Here is a 22,261-nt window from a genome sequence, read left to right on the forward strand (position 1 = left end):
TAAGCACAGGCGGAGCCCTCTACTGGACTCTATGGGGTACTACCTTATCATGCAAGCATTCACCTACTGAGATTTCTATAGACGTAGCCGGCCCCGGGGCGGGCCTACCTGAATGCGCGTGCATCTCACCGTTTAAAAGGAGGCCTCGCCTCCTGACCGTCATCCTACACCTCTCTTCAGCGAGCGGTATAGGACAGACAGTGCCCCGAGTAGAGGGCTCCGCCTGTGCTTATATAACAAGGGTTACCATACGTAACCCCTCGTTATATCTCTCACAGGCTCCGATGTATACACGCACTGTCGTCCAACAACACCGTTCCACCTCACTGCCCCTGACCGGCTTTCTGGTTAGCAGCCGCTGTACCTCACTCACCTCTACCTCGGTTGTAACCGTGGAGAAGTCTGGGCTGCGGCTGACAGAGCACACCCTGACGCGCTTACCTCGCGAAAAGTGTGCTCGGAAAACAGAGAGTCCCCAGCCCTGTATGGGCTCACTATGCACCACCTCTCCCGAGTCCCTAAGGAGCCTGGGGAGAGCGCAAGTGCCCCATGTCCCCCACACTCAAACACTGACCCTGTGCAGAGTGTGTGTGGACTATAGTGTGGAGGGCTCTCCCCTCCTGCCCCCAGGCAGACGAGGAGAGCCCTCCAGCCCCATAAGGGCCCAGTGCGCCCAGGGGGTCCGGAAAAAACGCATTACGCCCGGGGAGGGGGTCAGATGCCCACTGACCCAGAGCCCCCCCCCTCCTCACCAGTCCTGTGTTGCCCCAGCAAGCACAGGCGAGGAGAAAGAGCCAAAGAGATAAAACGTTATGAAGGGGCCTTGCGTTGACCAAGACGTCGCCGTGCATATATCCTCCACACTCACACCGTTGAATAAGGCTGTTGATACAGTCACAGCCCGTGTAGAGTGTGCACGGACCCCCGCGGACGCGCAGCGGCTGAAGCGCAGTGGCCACACATTTGCTGAACGTGCGTGGGGATAGGGAGTAGCCGAACGGTAATCTGTTGTACTCGTAGGCTGTCCTCTGGAAGGCAAAACACAGATACTTTCTGTGCTCTGGAGCAATTTCTACATGAAAGTACGCGTCTTTCAGGTTGATGGTTGTGAACCAATCGCCTGGCTGCACCAGTCCCAGTAATTGTTTTATAGTTAACATGCGGAATTTTCTGCAGGTAATGTGCCGATTCAGGCTGCGGAGATCTAGAATAGGTCTGAATTCCCCTGTCTTCTTGAGAACCAGGAAGTACATGGAATAAAGACCCCTTTCTCTGTGCTGAGGGTGCACAACAGACACCGCCTGTTTTTGCACCAGGGCCTGAATTGTCTCAGCTCCGTGAAGACGGAGCACTCCACCCGGCCGCTCTCTGCTGCTGCGGAGCCTGCCGAGGTCGGGCAGCCCGTCCCCGTGAGTGGGCCGGAGAGGTGGAGGGCGCCGCGGGCCTGGGAGCTCCGTGCCGGCGCCTCTCCCTTCGTCTCACCGCCGCACTGCGCTCCCTCGCCTGCAGGGAAGCCCGTGGAGGAGCGCGAGCGTTGGGTGACCGAGGATATCGACCCGAAGAACCCCTCCGTGGACACGGGGGCTCCAAGGAGATCCTCTCGGTCCTTCTTGGATAGGGCGGTGAGTCCTAGCCACACATGACGCGACGCCACTGTGGCCTAAGACATCACCTGCCCCGCTGCGGCGGCCACTCCATGGATCAGATTATTCATCTGACCAATGCAGCGGTCCGGATAATCGCTCCCGTCCTGAGGCGGGAGGGCGGGGGCGTCCGTCTGAGGGCAGGGAGACACCCAACATGCCGAGATTATTCGCCGCAGCCGCTATCTTTGCCCCGAGCCTGAATATTTTATCCAAATATTCTAAGATGTCTCTGTCCCGCGGCAGCGGGGTCAGAGGTTTCTTTTCCTCCGCCCAACCAGCTGCATGCAGAAGCAGATGGGCCGCCAGGCTCTCGTCGAGGGGAGGCACACCGGGACACGCCGTGTCCGAGCGGCCCTGCACCCTGATGATACCTGCCATGGCTGCTATCGGGGCCTTCGTCCTCAATGGCTGCTGCCACGTCGCCTCCACACACTGCCAGATACCCACCGGGGGCGAGACCTGTGTGCTGGACCCTCCTGGCCGCCGGACCCGAAAGTACCGGACAACGAAGCGTCCTCGTCGTCTTCCCCCTCCGGGAACGCGGCCCCCTGGCCCCTCGGGAGGGTGAACATGAATGGCACCTCGTCATCCTGTTCCCCCATCTCCACCACCTCGAGGTCCTGATCCTCCGGCTCCTCCTGCGGGCCGCACCTCACCCGAAAATGATCCCCGAGATGTTGGCGGCTTAGCCGAGGGGTCATTCGGCAGGCGTTGCAGGCCGGCGACGGGTTTAGGCCGTCTTTGGCGTGGTCCGGCCCCAGGCACTGGAAGCATAGGTGGTGCGGATCAGCCCCCGCGATCAGGCCAGGGCATGTCGGGCTGGTCCGGTGCAATTTTCTCTTTCTCTTTTCACGTCTCTTGCTCAGTGTTTCACTTCCGCTCGCTGAAGAGAAAGGGATGGCCCGCCCTGGGGCCGGCTACGTCTATAGAAATCTCAGAAGGTGAATGCTTGCATGATAAGGTAGTACCCCATGGAGTCCAGTAGAGGGCGGAGCCTGTGAGAGATATAACCATGATGAAGTGCCCTCTAGGGTGCCCTTCCGAAAACATGAAGAAATGCCTTCCAGGTTGAACTTTCAGTAAAGGAAACATGATGGAGGGGCTCTAGGGTGCCGGTCAAGTGTTGAAAATGAAAATGTGAAAGGAACATCCAAACTAACCTTCCGATAGGGAAAACATGTTAAAATGCCTTCCAGGGTGCATTCTCAGTAGAGAAAACATGATGAAGTGCCCTTCCAGTGGAACAAATGTTATAAAGTGACCTCTAAGTTGCCCTCACAGTAGGGAAAACATGATGAATTGTCTTCTAGAATGTCATTCTAGTGGAGAAAATATGATGAAGTGACCTCTATGGTGCACTTCCAGTAAAGAAATCATGATGAAGTTTACTCCAAGATGCCTTTCCAGTGGAGAAAATGGGATAGTGACCTCTAAGTTGCTATTCCAGTAGAGAACACATAAAGAAGTGCCCTTTAGGGTGCACTTCCAGTTGAGAAAACAATATGAAGTTTCCCTTTAGGATGCCTTTCGAGTGGAGAAAATGGGATAAAGAGATTTCTAAGATTCCTTTACAGTAGAGAGAATGTGATAAAGTGACCTCTAAGGTGCCGTTCTAGTAGAGGAAACATGATGAAGGGCTCTTTAAGATGCACTTCCAGTGGAGAAACAAGATGAGGTTTCCTCCAAGATGACTTTCAAGTGGAGAAAATGTGTTTAAGTGACCTCTAAGTTGCCACTCCAGTAGAAAACGTGCCTTCTAGGGTGCACTTCAGTAGAGAAAATGTGATGAAGTGTGTTCTAGGGTGCTCTTCTAGTGGAGAAAATGTGTAAGAATGACCTGTAAGGTGCCATTCCAGTAGAGAAAACATGATAAAGAGGGCTTGCATGCCCTTAAAATCAAATAACACTCTGCAGTGCATACAGACTGCCCAACATGAAACTTTCTATGTCTGCTGACCATTTAATCTTTTATTAGCAGCATGCACCTGCAAAAAACATATCATATGTCATATCCTATAACTATTTACAAATTGTAAGTGGCCTATAATCGTTAAACTTGATTCATACTGAAACAAACAAGCCATTTTTTTTTCGTGCAATAATTTCCTCTGGTCAAAATGTATTTCACAACTTTTGGTGGAGCTTCTGTTCCAAAGTTAATAAATCAGCTAGTTTCAGTTCAAGAACCAAGAAGGCAATCCTGCTCTCGTGTGAGTTCTGTCAAGTATTTTCAATTTGATTATTAGTAAGAAACTGACGTTTGTCTTGACAAACATTAATATAGTTTGAGTTTCCCTTCTTTTGTCTTTTGTTTCATTGTGGTTCATGTTCCAATGTCAAGCAAAGATGTAAAGAAGTCATAATATTTTGCTTATTTAACCTGAAGGGTTGCGATATAACCCGACAATCCAGAGGGGGCATATCCTGCAATTGAGGCAGTGGATCTAAACTCCCCCCCGTGCCCCAACACAGGACATGATTTACACTGCCAGTATTTATCTGTGTGTCTCAGATGGTGAAACACAATATCCTCACAGCAAGTTCCTCACAGGTCAGCGGGGTTCGGGGAGGGAAAGCAAGACCAAAACCTGCAAGAATTTCAAAGCCCTGACAAGCAAAAATAGGATGTTGTGAAGAGCGGGCAAATCATTTTTACCAGAATTCTGCCGGTGATGTTAAGAGAACATTACACTTCAGTTGCCAGAAAAGAGAAACAATTTGTATTTCAAGGCTTAAGTAATTAATGGAAAACGTTTAAATTTACGTTTAAGCATTCCTCCCATATAGTTCATTATATTGTTTTTTGTGCATTTTTTGTATGCACAACATTACTGCAATATAATTGCTAGGTTTCTTTCCATTCTAATCCATTAATGGCAGATATTGACAGCAACACAAAATGAAGAGGAATGTGAGATTGTTCAAATGAATGTGTTATACTTGCCGACATGCAAGGCAGGCAACTGCTTGGGGCCCCAGACCAGTAGGGGGCCTCCAAAGAAGGTTGATTACATTGGTCCACAGCACAAACATGGAAATGGCTATGTAAAACACCCTGCAATGATATCTCCATAACCCCCCTAAAAGGGTCCCAATGCTACCTTGGAAGGAGGCCCCCGAAGACGGCTGTTACCATTGGTCCACAGCAGCAACTACATGAAACCCCCTTGAATTTATTGGCATGTAGAAGACACTGCAATGACACGTCGGGAATCGGGGTCCCTATGCTACTAGCAGTTCTGTGTGTGTGTGTGTGTGTGTGTGTGTGTGTGTGTGTGTGTGTGTGTGTGTGTGTGTGTGTGTGTGTGTGTGTGTGGGGGCGGGGGAGGGGGGGAGCAGGTCTCTTCTACCTGGGGCCCCCAGAGGGTCTTGAAATGTCCCTGATTATAAGTAGTGCTGGGCAACGTTGTTTAATATGTTTAATCGCTATTAATCACATTGATATGTGCAAATTTCATTAATAAACTCAAAAGTAGTGTATTGTGCACTTTTATTTTATAAGTACTGCTATATGAACAAAAGTGCAATACCATTTGGTTTGAAAACACTTTAAACAAATAAGGTGCTTTTTAACAGCAGTATTCCCTTTACACAGTAGCAGTTAAAATATTTATTACAAATCTCAACTTAAACTTTAATTAATGTAAACAAATCAAATATAAAACCAAAGCTATTTTCCACTGCCAGAGCATTAATGTTTTATCCAATTTGTTATAAAACAAGTTACCCTCAGCGTCAAGTGATAAGAAAATTCTGCTTTGCAGTGGTTACAAATAACTCTGTGGTCTGGAAGAGATGTAAAATGTCCATGTAAGAGTTCGGTACATTTGTCCATGTTTCTGTCCCCGCCACTTCGTTTCTGTGGCCATATGCACACGGGAACGTTTGTGTTTATGCACAGTATGCGCTTTCAAAAAAGTCTTCCGTTCACATGCATTCGTTTCATTTAACGTGTCTGTTCAAACAAGACCGCTGGAAACGCTGGACACGCTGTAGTACATATGCCGGGACTGTAAGTGGCGCTGTAACTTCCGCCACAAAATACACCAAAAGCAGCGAAGAAGACCCCGGAGCAGCCCGGAGCAATGTTGCCATGGTTACCCTTCTGTTTATGCCCCGCGGTGGATTTAGCAACATGTAGTTCATGTAATTCTCCATGTCCACTTGTTGCTGATGGTTGTGGTAGAGGAGCTGTAGATTTTGCACTAACATAGACCAACGAGACCGCTGGAAACGCTGTAGTACATATGCCGGGACTGTAAGTGGCGCTGTACTTCCACACGAGACCGCTCGAAACGCTGTAGTACATATGCCGGGACTGCAAGTGGCGCTGTAACTTCCGCCACAAAATACACCAAAAGCAGCGAAGAAGACCCTGGAGGCCGGAGCAGCCCGGAGCAATGTTGCCATGGCTACCCTTCTGTTTATGCCCCGCGGTGGATTTAGCAACATGTAGTACTGTAGTTCATGTAATTCTCCATGTCCACTTGTTGCTGATGGTTGTGGTAGAGGAGCTGTAGATTTTGCACTAACATCTGTAGCATGGTCGAGCTGTAGATGTTGTACTAACATCTGTAGCATGGTCAGTAGCAGTAGCATGGCCAGTAGCTACTGACAGTAGCTACTGGCCATGCTACAGCAGTGAGCAGCAGAGGCGGGGAGAGGTGGGGCTATCGTTATTTTTTCAGGAAATATTCATAAAGAGGCGATTACACGGACTTGTTTGACCCCCCAGAGAGTTTCGTTTGCAAATCTATCCACCTTGGGACCCGTTATCGTTTGTGGGGTCCGTTTGTTACGGCCTCGTGTAAATACGGACCCCACAAACGATAACGGGTCCCAAGGTGGATAGATTTGCAAACAAAACTCTCTGGGGGGTCAAACGAGTCCGTGTAATCGCCTCTATACGAATATTTCCTGAAAAAATAACGATAGCCCCACCTCTCCCCACCTCTGCTGCTCACTGCTGTAGCATGGCCAGTAGCCATCTGTAACGATCAACTATCAAAAATAGCTGTGTTAATTAAACGCACAAGGGGTTCTTGAATGAAATAATATTATAAAAGGCAAACCAGAATTGTTAACGCCCAATATACTCCTTAAACAAAATAAACAGAGTCAGATTTCATGCCAAACAACACAAACAAAATTAAACAGTTCGCTCTGCGATACACCAAAATTGTCTTTACTGCCTAATCCAGGCCATTATTGTTCATTGCTCCTGCGCCCGTCGGCGGCAAAAATAGAAATGTTTGTAGGCCTATTCAGGCTATAATCCACAAAAAAAAAGGAAACACGAGGACCGGCGTGTCCCAGAGGAGCGATCTCACCCGGTGTTTGTAGAGAATATCTTTCTTTCTGAGAGCGTCCTCTCCACGGAGACGTGCTTCTTGGTCGGTCGATGCAATATCCACAGATTCGGTTTCTTTCAGTTAACTTCCCCGTTGCATTTATCCATATATTTACATGCTGAGGAAATTACTATATCCCGCTGAATACCAGCAATCGCCACACACACTTCCTCCTGTCAGTAGCTACTGCTAGTGCTACTGCTACTGACCATGCTACAGATGTTAGTGCAAAATCTACAGCTCCTCTACCACAACCATCAGCAACAAGTGGACATGGAGAATTACATGAACTACATGTTGCTAAATCCACCGCGGGGCATAAACAGAAGGGTAACCATGGCAACATTGCTCCGGGCTGCTCCGGGGTCTTCTTCGCTGCTTTTGGTGTATTTTGTGGCGGAAGTTACAGCGCCACTTACAGTCCCGGCATATGTACTACAGCGTGTCCAGCGTTTCCAGCGGTCTCGTTTGAACAGACACGTTAAATGAAACGAATGCTTGTGAACGGAAGACTTTTTTGAAAACGCATACTGTGTATAAACGCAAACGTTCCCGTGTGCACAACGCCTAAGGCCCGCCCCAAATGCTCTCATTGGTTCAGACGCATGATACGCCCATTCTAAGCCAATACTGATCAACATCCTGCCCCTCCTGTGACCCATGGTATGTCTGAATGTGTATTCAGAGTCAGTGAGCAACGGACTTTCAAAATAATAATATTAATAAAGAAAACTGTTAATGTGCGATAAAATAATAACAACAAGCGATTAGCTATATGCATGTGTTACGCTAGACCACAATAACCTTTATTTATGTGTTGTAACGACTTGAGGTGACTGTTATGTGTTGTTGTTACATGATACAGTATCTGTTTTTACGCTTTTTCTTGACTTTTTTCTTGAGTTTTCTCTTGGCCCATGCTTTCATCAAATTTCATTAAAAAATCCTACTGAATAAAACAAGAAAGTTTACTAAAAACATACGTGTCAATCTCTACTCTCGGTCAAAGTTTGGGTAAATTACAATCTGTTGCTTTTGTGTGGCAGTTAACACATAAGGTGTAACGAGGCTAAACAACTTGCCAGCTCTCCTTCCTCTAGGTCACTTCCATGAAGACGGCTTGATGTGTCAATAGAGTGGTGTAGGGATGAGTCCTATACCCAGAAACAAGTGAGCACTTTAAAACTCCTTTGCCTTGAAGTCAATGTTTTTTGAAGTGAGTTTTTTGGTTGACAAGCTTATGATATATTCATGTTTTGTTCCATAACATTAAATATGTCAGTAAATAACCCAGTGGTGAATTTATTTTATGTCTTAAAACAGCAGTCGATAATAAGTGGTTAAATGACACTAATAAACATCATCACACTGAACACAAGTGATGTTGTAGGTTTATAGCATTACGTTAGCTTTTTGCTACTCGCGATTGCATTTACCTTTGGAAGTCTCAATAGAACGGAACTTTTAGAAAATATTGTAATCTAGTGCCCCTTTTCCACCTAACCGGATCCAGTTCAAGAACCGTTCTTTAGCTTTTCTGGTGCTGAACCGGTTCTTCTCTGTAGCACCACTTGTGTTTCCACTTCTCAGAGCCCGAGTGGAGCTGCCTCTGCTGCGTCATGACGTCACCGTTTACGTCGGTTTACGTTTCTCCCAAACGCCGCTCACAACAACAACAATGAAGGACTGCGTCAGGTCGATGATCGTGTTTCTTTTAGTCATACGAAGCCAGATTATATGAAATAACTACTTCTCAACCCTTTAACTTTTCTCCAGAGTGCCGTGGTCAGGCCCGGTTCCAGAACTAAATGACTTGGGGTGCATCTGAGATTACAGGGGGCGCAGCAGTAGTAGGTTTACATGAGCAATAGCGGCCGGCAACAGCAATGAAAAATAGCATTGATGTTATGGTCCCCAATTAACAGATTATGGCATTTGTTATGTTTTGAAACCAAGCAAGGGAGAACATTTCAAGTGTGTTAAAAGTGCAATCCTGAAATATTTCATCCAGTCCAAAGTGGACTATGGCAAAGAAAAGCACAAAAGCTTCAAAACTGTACTGATAAAACAAATGAGAACATATTGTAAATCAAGGCAAATACTATTTGAACCAGCTCATGGTTTGAAATGGAAAACATTGAAATGCAAAAGTATTATTAAAACCATGTACATCATCACCTTGGTCCCATCATATACTCTGGGAAGAGAATATTTACTGTGCTTGAAAACTGGTATCACATCATCATGTGAGGTTGACTTTTGGCGCATTTCCACTGCAGCGCGTAGCATGGTTTAAGCGTGCCGTGCCAAACCCGGCCCGTTTTTTGTTGCGTTTCCACTAGGGGTAGTTCCGGCTAACGGGTACCTTTTCACAGTTTTTCTGGCCCTCCAAAATCGTGGTTCTTTCCGGGCCAACAACCGGGCTGAATATGCTAAACTAGTGACGTGAGTAGCTACAACTACAACACGATGAACATATTTTACCGTGATTTAATTGTAATACACATTTCTAAATTATGCCGAAGTAACAACATACTGATACCGGTTAGTAAAAAACATGAATTATGCGTTGACAAGTCTGCAGACAGACGGCAGGCGAAAAACCTTTTAAAATGCGTGTTTTCTGAATGGAGATCGGCTAAGCTAATGTTGTATATGCTCCGACCGTCCACACACTCACAACAACGGCCTATACAGACATAAATAAACCAGTGACTGTATTCGCCATGACACAGACAGTCTGTGGTTTGTACTTCTTTAACTTTTGTCTAGTTTCTGAACAGATATGAGGAGCTGTGAGCTCTGAGTGCTAACAGCTAACGGCTGATGTTTGGTTTTGTGGTTCACATTGAAGATGACGTCATGGCTCCGCCTACACTGCGTTACTATAGTTACTGCCCCAGCTACTAAACTGCAATGGACACGCAGCATAAAGTGAGCCTGGCCTACCAAGGCCTAACTATACCGCACTAAGCCGTGCGAGGCCCTGCAGTGGAAATGCGCCATTAGTGACCTGGAGAACATTTCAGCTGCAACATTAGCTTGTTGATAAGCTTGGGATATGAGATATTTTTGTAGCCATTCGTGGTGAAGGCATCTGTGCTAATGGATGCATTATTTGACCCAACATTTCAAGGTTCAAGGTTCTTTATTGTTAAACTAACATAGCTACAGAGTAATTATGTCGTTGAAAATCTTAGGTCAGCTTCTCCAACAATGCAACATAATAATACAGATAACAACAGCCCCAGTATGGTCTTATTTTCAATTCAATATGTGTGACCATGCTCGATACTTTTGTTTACACTTGTTAAAGGGGCCCTATTATGCTTTATGGGCCTTTCCCTTTCCTGTAGTGTGTTATAGGTGTAATGCATGTAAATGGTCTGCAAAGGCTAAAATCCCAGAGTTTCTCTCCCACACACTCACCCCTTTTCGGAAACGCCTCGATTGGTCTCCTTTGTTTACTTCTTGAATATAGTGGCATCAATAGGTAACACTTGCGTCTCTATTGGCTAGCGCTCTAACACATTGTACCAGATTTGCTAAGGTGCGGGACATTTCTGACACATCTCTAAGCCGTTGACCAATCACAACAGATCCAGCCAGCTAACCAATCAGAGCAGACTGGTCTCTGGTTTCAGACTGGGCTCAGGAAAGGTCATCTGGGTGGACATGTGTTGTATGTCTGCCCACTGGTGCCAGCCATGACATAGCAACAGGGCCGTGGCCTCCCCAGGATGTGGGTGGTACAGGGCGGTAAAAAAACTAAAGTGTCATGGATGTGTGTGTGTTTATCCAAATACACAAACATGTGGAGCCTCCTTGTGTTTTTGAATCTGTATGTGCAGATTAAATGCATATGTGTGTGTGTAAGCACACTGGTTAGTTAACCTCAGCTCTCATTGTCCTGGACATGGAAACCCCTTCCTTTTCCTCCCTGACTGGTGACAGTTCTATCTCCCTCTCTGTGGTCCTTGGCTGTACCTTCACGCAGTTGGCAACTGCCATGACACTGACAATGAAAATGTTCTCTACTCTAGATTAAAGGTTGGGTAAATTCCAATCCGTTGCTTTTGTGTGGCAGTTAACTCTTGAGGTGTAACACGGCTAAAGTGTGCCAGCTCTCCGTCCTCTAATGCCGCGTTTCCACTATACGGCCTCGCTCGGCCCCGCTCGGTATGGCTGGGCCGCGATTGGCCTCGTTAGGACCAGCTCACTTTATGGCGCGTTTCCATTACAGTTTAGGAACTGGGGTAGTATCTATAGTAACGCAGTATAGGCGGAGCGACGCTGCTTAAAACTGCCGTGACGTCATCTTCAATGCGACACAACAATGGAGGATGTGAAGATGTGAAAGCGATCGTTTGCTTGTTTTTTGCTGTGTGGTTTATTATCACAAGAAATAGACAAGAGTTGTTTCGAAAGAGGCGACGTATAGAAGAAGCTGACGCGAGAGTTCGGGCAGTCCTCCTACGCCGCAGAGACTACAGGACGACTCGAATCACTACTAACTACGATGCTACTTGGTAAGCTAACGTTCGCTAACTAGCAATGTGTTTAGGCTCACGCTCCCTATACGACCAAAGTATTTCAAGTATTTAATTAATTGTAGCTACCACTTTTACGTATTAAAATATGTATGCTTTTGTTTGTGTATTTCAGAAGTTACCGACCGAGCTACCGAGTGGTGGAATGTGATTGTTCCATCTTTCACACACAAAGTGGGTGGAGAACTTCAGGATGCCTGAGGAAAACCTACGTTCATTACATGAATTCAAAAGAGGGCATTATGAACAGAAAACAGCGAAGTTGTCATTCAGGAATTAAGGTGTTTAAAAATGTGTAAAACTGATGTGTTTTTTCATGTTTGCAAAATGTAATACATGTTTATTCAGTGATAAAAGCAATAAATACTGAGGACATTGTGAGAAAGCGACATTATTGTATAATATATGTTAAAAACCGGAATGTTTTGCTCGTTATAAGTTAGTCAACATTACATTACATGTTACTTGGGTCTGATGCGCACCTGAATACCTAGAATGTATAATGTAATACCTAAATATTCATTGTATTGAACATAAATACATCTTTTCTTTTTCACATACATGTGTTTGTCAAATTATTTAAACCAAAAAAATGTTATCAGAATTGACTATTTAGTAAATATTTGAATTTCAAGCACCAGTACTGCCCCCATAATAATAATAATCTAATAAATGAAGCAAATATCAAAGCAAACTATAAACATAAATACAAAAGTGTAAAACACAACAGAACTATATTCATAAATGCAAGTGTAAAAAATTGTTAACATGGATGGAGGCTAAAGTATCCACAGCATAAAATAATATGATTATGATGGTTTGTCTGAAAGACACAGCCTCAAGGTTCAAGGTTTTTTATTTTGTCATACGAACATAGCTAGTGTAGTTATGACAATGAACATCTTAGGTCACAGGCTCCTCCAACAGTGCAACACAATAACCCAGATCAACAGAAATATAGTGCAAGTAAATATTAAGCGCTGTGCACCGCTCTCTTTGTATAGGTGTTTTATTTTGTTCTCTTCTCTTTGAAATATATAAGCAATGTGTTTGAGTCTAGCACAACGAGGGTATTACAATTGAGTAATTTTTACTACATGTATTTATCATGTATTCTTAATACCATTATGTAATGTTATGTTTTAGAGGAGGACCTCAAGCTAGCAAACTCAATTTCAAACAGTATGCAGAGTTGTCCTGCTAAAGAGTTAAAATGTATTATTTAACCAAGTATTTATTCTCTTATTTGCTTTAATTGCAACAGATGATAAAGGTTTCACTGTGATAAATATTCTCTTAAATCCATAAACCCCTGTACAGTGCTTTGTGGACGATGGTGTTTATGATATTTCTGACTGCAGAGGGACGCCTAGATGATGCCATCTTTCTGTGTGATCGCTGGTGGGTGCAATTATTTATCAACAAGCAATAAGATAAGACATGGCATTGATTCTGCTGGGCCAGTTGCCGTTCCTGCAGGGCCAGATCGTCTCCTCCTCGGTTTGTGCTGTTGATGCAGAGGACGTTGTTCGGAACTGTTCCTCCTCGCTAGTCCCAATGTAATCATCTAGAACAGAAACATGACTTGTAAATTCCACAAACTACTGCAGCACAATACTATAAATAGCAACAACAACTATAGAAAAGACAAACTGAACGTAAACAATGGCACATATGGTGTTAGCAAACAATAGCTCTCGCTAATGCTATCTGCCTAGCTAGCCTTCGGGGCTCCATAAAATCATGGGTTGTCGAACATAAATGTAAGGATAAAATAGACTTATTTGTTAGAAGTGAGCTTTAGAACAGATAGGGACACAAAGCTTTCAAGCAAATAACAGAACGTTAGCAAAAACGTACCATGCAGACTCCAGTAACGCCAGTGTCTGTGTAGAGACCTCCTGAAAGACTTTGATATTGCGAGTTGTCCCGTCGAGCACCCGCTGGACCTTATCATCTGCAATATAATGGACGTCGTCACTTCCTCGACCGACCATGGTGTGCTTTTCTTTGCCATTGTTGTAGCTCCTCTGTTAACAAAAATGCTGTTTGTAAAAATGGATTATCTAGCGCGCAGATTGTGACGATTCTCTCCGACCAATCAGCAGCCGAGAGCGTTGACGTCACAAACTCAGCCTCGTTGTCTCTGGCCCTGGCCCCACGATTTTATGAGGCCAGAAAAACTGTGAATTAGGACCCGCCGGCCGGTACTAGGCCAAGTGGAAACGCAACCACAAACGGGCCGCTGACGTCACAGCCCTCTTAAACCGGGCTGCGGGCTGTAGTGGAAACGCGGCATAAGACAGTTCCATGAAGACGGCTTGATATGGTCAATAGAATGGTCCTATACCCAGAAGCACTTTAAAACTCCTTTGCCTTGAAGTCAATGTTTTTTTAAGTGAGTTTTTGGTTGACAAGCTCATGACATATAAATGTTTTGTTCTATGACATTAAATATGTCAGTAAATACCCCTGTGGTAAATGTCTTTTATGTCCTAAAACGGCAGTTGCTAATTAGTTGTTAAATAAGACTAATAAGTTAAGCCCACATCTTAACAGTGTTAAAATAACAGCAAAAGAAAACAAATAATAAATGAAATTCCCAAATATTACTAATTTGTTCTGCTGGATGAACATTTGATTACCCATCTGTCAGTATTTTATGTGTTTTGATTAATCAAGAGAAATTACATTGAGGAATTTCACAGTAAATGTTGGGTAATTAACAAGCTGCAGATTTACGTGTTGCCATACAGTAACAACAGTTTTTGACCTATCCAATATAGTTCTAATTAAAATCTTTGGAAGTCAACACATGGAGGTTTGAAGTAAATAATTACAGGACTTTTACCAATGAAACTGCTGGTCAAGACTCATTGTGGACCATAACCGGGAAGAAATAGGTGTCCCTCGAAAGGTAATGGAGAATGATGTTTAGCTGTATGGAACATCCTTTTCTAGAAGACAGGGAGGGTGGATAGTGAGCACTGATGTGAGGGTGATTGCATGTTACTTTCTATATAGTATTTAACTGCAGTTAGTAGCAGGATGAAGAAGTGACCTTAGCATTCGGCCGTCAGTTGGGCGTATGAGGCACTTCACAGGCAGCAGGATACTAGCAAGGTCTTTACAGCTAAAACAAGCGAAGCTGCTTTAAAGGGGCCCTACTCTGCTCACTTTCAGGTTCATATTAGTATTTGGTGTCTCTACTGTGACGTGTCTCCATGCTTTAATGTTCAAAAAGCTCTTTATTTTTCTCATACTATCTGTGCTGCAGCACCCTCTGTCTGAAACCAGAGCCCAGTCTGCTCTGATTGGTTAGCTGGCTGGATCTGTTGTGATTGGTCAACGGCTTAGAGATGTGTCAGAAATGTCCCGCACCTTAGCAAATCTGGTACAATGTGTTAGAGCGCTAGCCAATAGAGACGCAAGTGTTACCTATTGATGCCACTATGTTCAAGAAGTAAACAAAGGAGACCAATGGAGGCGTTTCCGAAAAGGGGTGAGTGTGTGGGAGAGAAACTCTGGGATTTTAGCCTTTGCAGACCATTTACATGCATTACACCTATAACACACTACAGGAAAGGGAAAGGCCCATAAAGCATAATAGGGCCCCTTTAACAAGTGTAAACAAAAGTATCGAGCATGGTCACACATATTGAATTGAAAATAAGACCATACTGGGGCTGTTGTTAGTGGCGCTGACCAAACCTTAATAAAGTAACTACACCATGGTTACTACGGAAACATTGCAAAGGAAGGCTGGAAAGAGCTTGCTTTGATTTGTTGTCAGGCACATTTTGAAGGCTCCCTCGGGTAAACTTAGTGTGGGCAATAAAGATAGATATGAGGGAAAATATTTATGGAGACTGAGCCGACTTCAGATAACACAGAAGTGTGTGTCACTGCATTGGATTTACTCCATGGTGCCCACTGCCAGGCCTCCTAGCAAAGATCAACATCTTAACATTGAACATTCCCTCCTCAAATAAAAACACTGAACTGATAATTTATTTATACAACACGAACAAAGGATTTCCATCCACGTACGCCTCTGTCACATCCCCTCCACCCGGCTCCATCCCACCACACCCCTCTCATGAGGGGAAATAAGGAGGACTGGAGTAGAGCCTTGTGGGCAGCACTTTTTCAAACATGCTGTAATGCCAGTTGTAAATCAGTTTGCAGATCTCTAACTAGGTCAAGATTACAGCTGACGAGTTCCTGATTATTCTAGTGCACTGAAATATGTTTATCTTTCATCAGATGAGTCACTCTTTGTCACTCTGGGCGGGAATCTATCGGACGTGATCACATTCCCTCAATCAAAACTCCACCTGGAAACTGAGCAGCTCAAGGAATAGGAATGTGGGTTTATGTAATGTCGTTCTTGTCACGTTTTGTTTCTGCACCCTGTGTCTTTAGGAAGTATGTCCTGCCCTCTTGTTCCTGTTTCATTACAGTCAGGTTCCCCTCTAGGGAAAGTGGAAGGCAGCTCTCTTCCTCCACTTCAAGCCACTAATAGCTGAAGCATGATGATGGATTTAGATTGTCAGACAATTGTCTCTACCTGAACGGTTATTATTGTACCTTAAAGGAAGTTTGTATGCCTGAGTCAGCGTTTTTCCTGAAAGGGGTTCTTCTCTAGGTTCTATAATTAAATACATTTTACTGTAACTGGTGATTTGTTCTTGGTCTTCAAATCATCTCATTATTCTCTTGACTTTGGTGATTCAGACCTAACTAAAGTATACTAAACAACTTCAAACAATCTAGGTTAAATCTAAACTAAGTTGCACGTTGTGAAACCTAAATAATAAGTCGAAATATATTAAAATACTCCAAAAAGCTGAAGGGAGATGCTGATCTTAGTGAGGTTTTTCTCATTACACATAACATATTGCAGTCATTTGATCCATTATTAGTGCAAAAATAAAGAATTGGTGTAGCTTTTTTATGGAGAATTTGACAAATGTTCCCTACATTTTGATTTATTGAATAACACAGAACTAGTCTTTGGTATCTTGTCTGTTTGCTGCAAAATCTAACACATTTATATCGTAGCGATAATACAATAGAAATATGCTGAATGAAGACATGTTCTCCTACTTTTTAAAGCAGTTTAATTCGAACCCTCAGACGGCGATTCTAGGAATAATGGACGATATGTTATGTCTGAATGTTTGAAAAATGACAATGAAAAGAGTATTCAAAAAGAAATATATGTTTAATTAATAACTTACACGATATTAATATGACAACGTAAGTGCTTGACCACTCGAAAATACCTGCTCCCAAAAAAATCTTTTTCTCCTTTCCGGTTGACTTTGGCAGAAGTTTCTCTTCCCATGAAACCTTAATATCATCTAAATCGAGAAAGTGAAGAGCCACTCATGGGAGGGAATTATGGGATCGCTCTCTTATTAAAAGTTCACGTGCGTGTGTGCGTGCGTGCGTGTGTGTGTGTGCGCGCGCGCGTGCGTGCGTGCGTACGTGCGTGTGTTTTGATGGGCCAGTCTCTTTGAGATAAGGCTCCTGGCTGTGTGGGGGTTGAGCAATCAGACCGGGGCTTTAACCAGTGGCCTGAACGGAACTTCCTTCCTCGCCTGACAGCAAAAAAACAAAACAGCAGTCTTTTATAAATGGGGACTATGTGGAGCTGTCAGTCGCTGGTTCAGCTTCAGAACGTCCAACACGGTTTCCACCATCGGCAGCTTCACTAACATCGACATCATGGTCGCTACACGGCTCTTCTGTGCGCTTCTCCTCTGCGCGCTGCAGGAAACGGTGCTGTCGCAGCGCGGACATTGCACCGGGAACCAGTGCTTTGCGTTCTTCCAAAGCCCCCTGGACTTTCCAGGCGCGGAGGAAAGCTGCAAAGACTTAGGCGGACAGTTATTAAGTAACAACTCGAAGCACCTCTTGAAGATCCTGAAGGCTGCGCCCACAGGTAGGTACTGGTTTGACCAAAAAAAAACCTTCAGCTCGGCGGGGGAAGCCCTCCAGATGTGCCCCTCCATCTCCGTGTCGAACTCCTCGGTGCTGTGGGAGCCGTGCGGAGGCAGCCTGAGAGGGTTCCTCTGCCAGTATCCGATCCAGGAGCCCTGCAGTGAAGTGCCAGCGGGCACAGACATACAGGTAAACAGTGGTGAAGGGTAACTAAGTACTAACAAGTACTGGGCTTTAGGATATTCAAGTAGGGGAGACTGGGGACGGTTGCAACATCTTTTGTATTTTACTCAATTATTCAGAGACTGTTGGTGCCAGACCAACCCATTTGTTATATCAGACTTAAAAATGTCTGCTAAATAACCAAACCATTTAACAGTGATTACATAGGATATATATTCACAATATTCGAAATGAAGAAAGTCAGATATTGCAATTGACGGTTGCTACACACATTCATTTTTCCTTACATTTTGAGGTCTACTTGTTATAGGTATTTTTGCTACTTTATACTTCTACCCTAGTTACTTTTTAAACGTGTAGCACATTTTTAAAGCAAATGGCAATTATTTAAATGTATATTGCGATTGCGATATACAGTATGCCACGATATTGTTGCAAGTAATACTTTTTTTTTTGCGTAATCAGTCTCATTTCTATAGAAGAATATATTACAATGATCGTAGTGGCATTTATTTTTTGCGAGGATCTGTAACGAGCAAATATATTTTCTTTAAGTCTGTAGATTTGTAGCCGGGGACATCTCTGTAGCAATACAATACTTATATTAGCATATTATATTGCGATTTTTATAAATATTTCAATCAATTGTTCAGCCTAACTTTTACATTTTAACATTATTGATGCGCAAAATAAATCAACTAACAACTAATGATGTTTTAATATAGAATAAGCTACCTAACTAGTTGACCTTTAACCCCCCTTTTAGCATCTCCAACATGCTAACATATTAGCATACATAGCATTATGCCTAATAATTCTTTTTGGTACTTTACGAATATTTTATGCTAAAACAATTGTTTCTTTATTAATATTTGACTGCAGGACTTTACTTCTAACAGAGTATTTCAACATGGTAGTATTGCTGCTTTTACTTTAGTAAAATATCTATATATGCTTCCCCCTCTGCAGGTGAAGTACACCATCGAGGTGGACAATTCGGAAACGTTCCCGAAGGGAACCATCGCTGAAGCACGAAAGGTTGGCGCCAAATATCTAGACTCCAAATATGTGTGTCACTCAAACATTTGGACGCAAGCTCCCTGGTCCTGCGAGGTGTTGCAGGGCGGCTGTGAACACAACTGCAGCCCTACAACACTTTAAGTCTGTAGATTTGTAGCCGGGGACATCTCTGTAGCAATACAATACTTATATTAGCATATTATATTGCGATTTTTATAAATATTTCAATCAATTGTTCAGCCTAACTTTTACATTTTAACATTATTGATGCGCAAAATAAATCAACTAACAACTAATGATGTTTTAATATAGAATAAGCTACCTAACTAGTTGACCTTTAACCCCCCTTTTAGCATCTCCAACATGCTAACATATTAGCATACATAGCATTATGCCTAATAATTCATTTTGGTACTTTACGAATATTTTATGCTAAAACAATTGTTTCTTTATTAGTATTTGACTGCAGGACTTTACTTCTAACAGAGTATTTCAACATGGTAGTATTGCTGCTTTTACTTTAGTAAAATATCTATATATGCTTCCCCCTCTGCAGGTGAAGTACACCATCGAGGTGGACAATTCGGAAACGTTCCCGATGGGAACCATCGCTGAAGCACGAAAGGTTGGCGCCAAATATCTAGACTCTAAATATGTGTGTTTAAACAATTGGACGCAAGCTCCCTGGTCCTGCGAGGTGTTGCAGGGCGGCTGTGAACACAACTGCAACCCTACAACACACAGATGCACCTGTCCTGTGGGGAAAACACTCCACCACAACAACATTTCCTGCGAGGAAGGCATGTGCGAGAAAAACCCGTGCACGCGAGAAGGCGAGCAGTGCCAAATCACCCCGGGAGGACCCAACTGCATGTGCAAAGAGGGATTCGAGAAAGAAGACGGAGTATGTGTGAACGTGGAAATCTGTGAACATTGTGAGCACATGAATTGTAAGAAATTCAACGGGGTTTATGAGTGTGTGTGCAAGGAGGGGTTTTTGGTGTCACCCCTCGACCCCACCAGGTGTGAGGTGATCTGCATGGAGAGAGACTGCAAAGCCACGTGCATTAGTATAGACAAGGACAAGTCTCAATGTTTCTGCCCCGACGGCTACATTTCAGACATGAAGGACAACAACCCCTTCTGCACGGACATCAATGAGTGTGACAGTGGGCAGTGCGATCAAAAGTGTGAGAATTTATTTGGTGGTTTCAGGTGTTTTTGCTTTGAGGGGTACTACATGGATCAAGAGAAGAACAAGTGTGTTGCCATTGAAGAAGAGGATAATGGATCAGGCTCTCCTCTTCCGTACCCGACCCCCGCCGGCTCTCACCCGGCCTCAGTGCCCACTTACATCAAGACGGGCAGCGTCCTGGGCATCACTTTGTTCATGGCGCTGTGTGCAGTGCTGCTGTTTTTCCTCATCCGAAACGCAGTCAAACGGTGCGGCAAATTTGAGCTTTCCACCTTCAAACACCCAGATATTGATATGTTCTACCTGCAGCAGGTGACCACAGAGACGTATAAGAGGCTATCCTTCGACAAACAGTTTAAAAATGACTGCTAAATACTTTATTTAACGAGTTTAAAGAACTATGCTGCTCTTACACTTTTTACAATGTCACTTTCCACTGGTTCATGTCCTCTGAGACGCAGATAATGGAGCTATCCACAGGCAGTGTTAACGGCAATCTGATTATTTATCCATAACGCTGCACCACACCACACACTGTAAAGTCATAGATATTGGACTTGCTTTCTGAATGTATTATAGATTGCTTTATGGAATTGTTCCCACTGTAATTTGCCCAATTCTTATGAGCCTTGTTGTTACAAATGTAGAAAAATGAAAACATTTCTTTCTCAGTAAGGCCAGTTTACTAAAAATGACAAAGTCTAATAGCATTTTTTGTATGATACCTTTTATAATAATGGAGTGTTAATAGATTATGTTGCTACAGAAGCAATGATTTGTTACTTTTTCGCTGTAAAACACACTGTGTCCTGATACTCATACACACGTTGCAAATGTAATGTAACATTCCACATAGTTGTAATGATTACACTGTTTGTATACTACATCAGATATTTATGATTTTTTTAGATTTTGGTAGAATAACATTTGAAACTTTAAGTATACAAAAAAGTGGTCTTTAGTGAAGTGCACATTATTTTAGTGCTTTCTTTTAACAGAGGGCTAATGACTCACCATGACGAATGTTTGCTAATGTCATATGTTATGTGATGCATTTGGATTTATGACATTTGATACTAATGCTCAGTATGTGTAGGTTTTGTCCGGACCACTATTTGTTTTGGGATGTATTGGTTGCTATAGGAACTGTTTTTGATGCATATAACTAATGTCAGTGAGTAATTCCTGACCATTTCACATTCATATACTTGACGTGAATCATTTAACATTCTAAAATCTACGAAGTTCATTTTTTTTTTTTAACGTAAGGAAATACACTAGAGGTAAATACATTTAAATCCATAGTTTTACTCATACTCGAAGCAAGGATTCTCCACTCCAGATTTATTGCTATCTTTATTCTAAAGGTTTTTACAGAGGGGACAATTCTCATTGTATTCTAAGTAATATAACATTGTATTTAAAAAAAATGGTTTAATGGCTGTTGAATATTTACTGATTTAGAGATCATACCTTCTGTAAAAACCCAACACTCGAAAATGTCAACAAAATGAAATATAAGTATGCAAATTCGAGACACAAGATAAGGGATTTGTTGTATATTTATTTAAACATTTTTGTAACACAAAAAGCATTTTCAAGTGTAACGGTGTTTATATTTTGTATCGCCCTTCTTACCTGGCCCAACTCCACTTAAAGGTATCTCTGGGTACACATTTTGGAGAACAGATCCACATTCTGATCCACCCGAACATGACATTGTGACTTTACAGGTCCTCATTTTTGCGATTCATTCTAAGACCTAATACTAACAATAACACATGAAACAGTTACAGTTCTGTTGGGTCATGTGCTTCACAGCGTAGGAAATATAACTCACTAACAAGTTGTTCACTGATATGCTGCACTGGAAGAACAGACCACTGACATACATGAGGCTGAGTGCTGTAGATACAGAGGCTTGAGTGATTAACTAAACAATGCATGTGAAACTGTGCTGCTATTATGTCAATGTACATTTAGATAAGACTTGTGAACTGAAAAAATAACTACCTTCTTTGCATTGTCACTGTTCTCTTTTTCTCCTAATTATACATATACTGTACATTTTAGTCATAGAGTTGGCTGAAATCAATAATACACAATAATAAAGGTTTGGAGTAAATGTGATAGATTGACAGGATTTTTCATAAACAAATCTGTGTTCATGCATTTTGTCCGATAATCAACATATTTTAAGTTTGTATTGTCTTATCCTCTACCATATTGTGACGTCTTTTGAAGAGTGTTGGGGAAATATAGATTAGATGCAATGATTATGTAATGAAATTACATATTAAATGTCATTTCAATCAGTTACTGATTAACAAAATGCAATTAAATGACAATAACCAATGCAAATGTTGT

At 43.0% G+C, this 22,261-nt stretch overlaps 1 protein-coding gene across 1 annotated transcript; it reads left to right on the plus strand.

The window, feature by feature from the left end:
- The first annotated feature begins 17,139 nt into the window (after positions 1-17,139).
- Positions 17,140-22,249, plus strand: LOC117498619 (thrombomodulin-like). Its single transcript, XM_034150814.1, has 3 exons — positions 17,140-17,685; positions 18,649-18,717; positions 19,256-22,249. Exons 1-3 carry the CDS (start codon positions 17,281-17,283, stop codon positions 20,264-20,266), a joined length of 1,485 nt encoding a protein of 494 aa, XP_034006705.1. The 5' UTR covers positions 17,140-17,280; the 3' UTR covers positions 20,267-22,249.
- The last annotated feature ends 12 nt before the right edge of the window (positions 22,250-22,261 follow it).

The sequence above is a fragment of the Trematomus bernacchii genome, unplaced genomic scaffold, assembly GCF_902827165.1.
Source record: "Trematomus bernacchii unplaced genomic scaffold, fTreBer1.1, whole genome shotgun sequence".
In the NCBI taxonomy this organism is placed as follows: domain Eukaryota; kingdom Metazoa; phylum Chordata; class Actinopteri; order Perciformes; family Nototheniidae; genus Trematomus; species Trematomus bernacchii.